At 38.5% G+C, this 3,416-nt stretch overlaps 1 protein-coding gene across 1 annotated transcript; it reads right to left on the bottom strand.

The window, feature by feature from the left end:
* Positions 1-467: 467 nt before the first annotated feature.
* Positions 468-2,645, bottom strand: LOC115868090 (casein kinase 2 subunit alpha' interacting protein). Its single transcript, XM_030884449.1, is given in 5 exon segments — positions 468-1,469; positions 1,471-1,570; positions 1,572-1,705; positions 2,014-2,102; positions 2,105-2,645. Coding segments are annotated over 5 exon segments (1,866 nt in total).
* Positions 2,646-3,416: the final 771 nt, after the last annotated feature.

Below are 3,416 nucleotides of genomic sequence, written 5' to 3'. Positions count from 1 at the left end.
CCCTGACCCTAAGCCTAACCCTAACCCTAGTCAGTAGGATTTTACCACAGAATTATTTTTAGCTTAAAAAAAAAAAAAAAAAACCCTCAACTCCACTCTAGGCACTGGCTTGCCTGTCAACAGTGATCTGCATTTTCTTGTGAGATTGAGAAAATAGATAAGCATGAATTAGTTTAAGTATTTTTTGGTCCACGGCCACTATGGTTAAGTCATTCAACAATTCACTCAACAATGTTATAAGCCAAGAATTGGTTTACAAATGTAGGATTCAGTTTCAGTGTCTGGGATATGAAAATCTAGTACTCAGCTAGAAAATCATCTTTAAGGAAAATAAATGTCTCTTAACTGGGTGCTAAATACAGTCATGCTTAAGTTATTACTAAGGATATTAATAAGCATGATGGGAAATCAAGGGTTAGTCTCAAATAACTAAGAGACCCATTGCTTTCAAAGAGACAAAAATTAGTTTAATTAGCATTTCTTTCATTTTGAAACTTTGTCTGGAAAAATTTGAACGGTATATTTGTCCACTTTCTCTCTTTTAGTGTAGTGCTGTCCCTCAGAGGCCCCGTTTTGAGAGGTGGTGAATGACTCTCATGTGGTTTTCCTTGAAATGGCTGGTGATTTTTATTTTTTATAAATTCAATCCAGGAGACCCCTGGAGGCAAAGGGTGATGACTAAGTACTTTACTGAACGTACAACCTGTAGATATAGTGGCATCTTTGAGATTAGGGGATGAGGAGGGTAAAGGAGAGGAGGAGGAGGAAGAAGAGGAGGAACAGGATGAGGAAGAGGAAGAAGAGGATGGAATCTGGGATTTTAGCTGAGAATTGTTACTTTTTTTCACATGAAGGAGCCAGTCGATAGCCTGGGGCTGTTGATTTATAACTTTGTTTTGGGCAGGTACAGTCAAGCAATCTTTCTTCATGTTAGGTCCCGGGGTGCGATTAGGTGCAGAGGTGAGGGAAATCTGTGATCTATTCCCCATCTCAGAGAGATTATCTTCAGCGACTTGATCAGGCTGCTCTTCTTCCGCAGGAGAAGATGAGCAAGTGATCTTCGGTAGAGAAAGAACAGAAAAGAGTTTTATCTTTATTTTGCCCTCCGAATTGGACTCCGGTGTTGGTATGACCAACAGTGTTGCAACTCGTGGATCTGTCCTTCCCGTGAGATGGTTACAATGGACCTTGATGCAGGAAGCACAAAGTAAACAAACCATGTAACTCGATGAAATACGGGGACCTGGACGAGGATTTGGTCTTCCCCTCATCCTTCGAAAGAGAATCTGCCTAGAGAGATCCCTCTGAATTCTGGTCTTGGGGATAGAATTGATAATTTTATTGACCACATCATCAGGGACCGTTCCACCTTTAACAATGCAGGGTCGAATATGATCTAAAGTCCACGACTGTTCTTTCTTTGATTCTCTGTCTGTACAAAAGCGATAACTTTTTTTATTAAGGAGTTTGGAGATGAACTGTTGAAACAGCCCTGTCCTCCACGCAGTGCCCAGAGAGGGATGGTAATTGACCCAAGACATTTGTTTGGGTTGCTGTGAGAGGGAGTCTTGACTCTCTATTTGGCACTTGTTGTCGAGGTCTTCTGAAGCTTGGAATGACAAACTGGAGATCTCAGGCTGTGGTAGTCAAAATCAAGTGTTAGTATTGTCTGAGATTTGGGTTGGAACAACAGCAAACTCTGAGTCTGGTGGGCAGAATGTGGTAATCTTTTTTTTTTTTTTTTACAAGATTTTGAGTTGGGCGATGGTAAGCTCAGACCAGTGGAATTAGCATTCAATGTAGGTGTTTTCTGAGCTCTGCAGTCAGGTATTATAGTGTTTGGCATCATTTGCTGGGGTTCCAATAAAGAGAATGACCCCCAAAAGTCATATTTTTGAGGTCTGGGGTTGAGTAATGGTAAGCTCAGATACCTCTGGATGTGTTTGAATAAAGATACCCAAATACATTTCAATGATATTTTTTGAGGCTTGACTTGAGGAAATGCTGAGCTACAGACTGATTGGGCCTCCAAAAAGATGATGTCCAAAAGATACCTGTGGAAGATGTTTCTTGATGTTGGAGAAGGTATAGTGATGATTCAAAATTCTTTAATCAGACTTCAGTGTAGGTGATGACCAGCAAATGTCCTGGGAAGATATATTCCAAGATTTAGGGAGTGGGAATGGTGGATTTAGGGTTATTTGATTAGGCTCCAGTGATGATGGTGATAATCTGAGGTCAAGCAAAGATGTCGTCTGAAGTTTGGGGTAAGAAAAGGGTGACCTCAAGATTCTATGATTAGGTCCCAGTGAAGGGGTTCTCCATTCGCGGTCTAGTAATGGTGTACTTTGATGTTTGAGATTGGATAGTGATTTAAGAACTCTGGTACAGAATGTTTGTAAAGGTTTGGTCTGAGACATGTGAAAGGGAGATATTGAACAGCTCTGGACCTTCTGATTGGAGTCTAGTGGCAACACGACTGATTGGTTGCTATATGATTCCATTCTGGTCACAGGTTGGGCATTAATTTGATTTCGTTTATCATGTACTAGTATGTACTAGTGTGTCAATGGATTGGTTGTGGCCAGTTGGTAAAAAATGTATAATGGCATAAAATGTTGACCATAATATGCTAATGGAACCATCATGTGCTAGTGGTAGGGGCCTTTTTTTGAAAACAGTTGTTTTGTGGGAATGTTTAGAAACATTTTTGGTTTTTTACCAGGCTTTCACAGAGAAAGGGCACTTTTGAGTTAATGTTTTTTAGTAGCTTTAAGCTTTTAACGTACTTGTAACTTCCCGGTCGATTCTCAAATATTTTAGAATGTGTCTGACTTGAGATACAGACAGGGTTTGCAAACGTATTTCACTGTTTGTGGGTTCTCTTCTATCTTCTCTTTTGTTTCCTGCAGTTTTGTTTTGTTTTCTCTTTGAAGGACTAATACCTGTCAACAAAACATTGAAGAAAGTCAGAAGAGATCCTGATAGGAATAGCAATTTTCTCAATTTGCTGCAATACACAGATCAAATCTTAATGCCAAATCCTGATTGCTCCGTGTGTAACTTTGGAATCAAACCCTCTAATCCCTTATTCCAGTTTGTAAAACAGATAACTAGGATATTTAAATTGTCTCACTTTTGTCTAAATAAAATAATAAATATATATTGTGTAGCAGTTCCCAGTATGTAATCGTTGCTCAGTAAAAGATCGTAGCTATATCTGATATTCTTTTATATTAAAAACCTATGATAAATGTATTGCATAAAACTAAATAACCTTAAATAGAGAAAAGTGAAACACAGGCTCTCAAAGTTGGTTTTTAATTTGTATTAAGTTCTTATCTTTAGAATATTTTAGTTCCTTTTGAAAAGTCTAATTATAATTAAAATTTTGTTATATTTTGAGTTCTAGCCTT

The sequence above is a fragment of the Echinops telfairi genome, unplaced genomic scaffold, assembly GCF_000313985.2.
Source record: "Echinops telfairi isolate 266 unplaced genomic scaffold, ASM31398v2 ScPeMD7_6;HRSCAF=24_1, whole genome shotgun sequence".
In the NCBI taxonomy this organism is placed as follows: Eukaryota; Metazoa; Chordata; class Mammalia; order Afrosoricida; family Tenrecidae; genus Echinops; species Echinops telfairi.
This window is presented reverse-complemented; position numbering and strand designations above follow the sequence as displayed.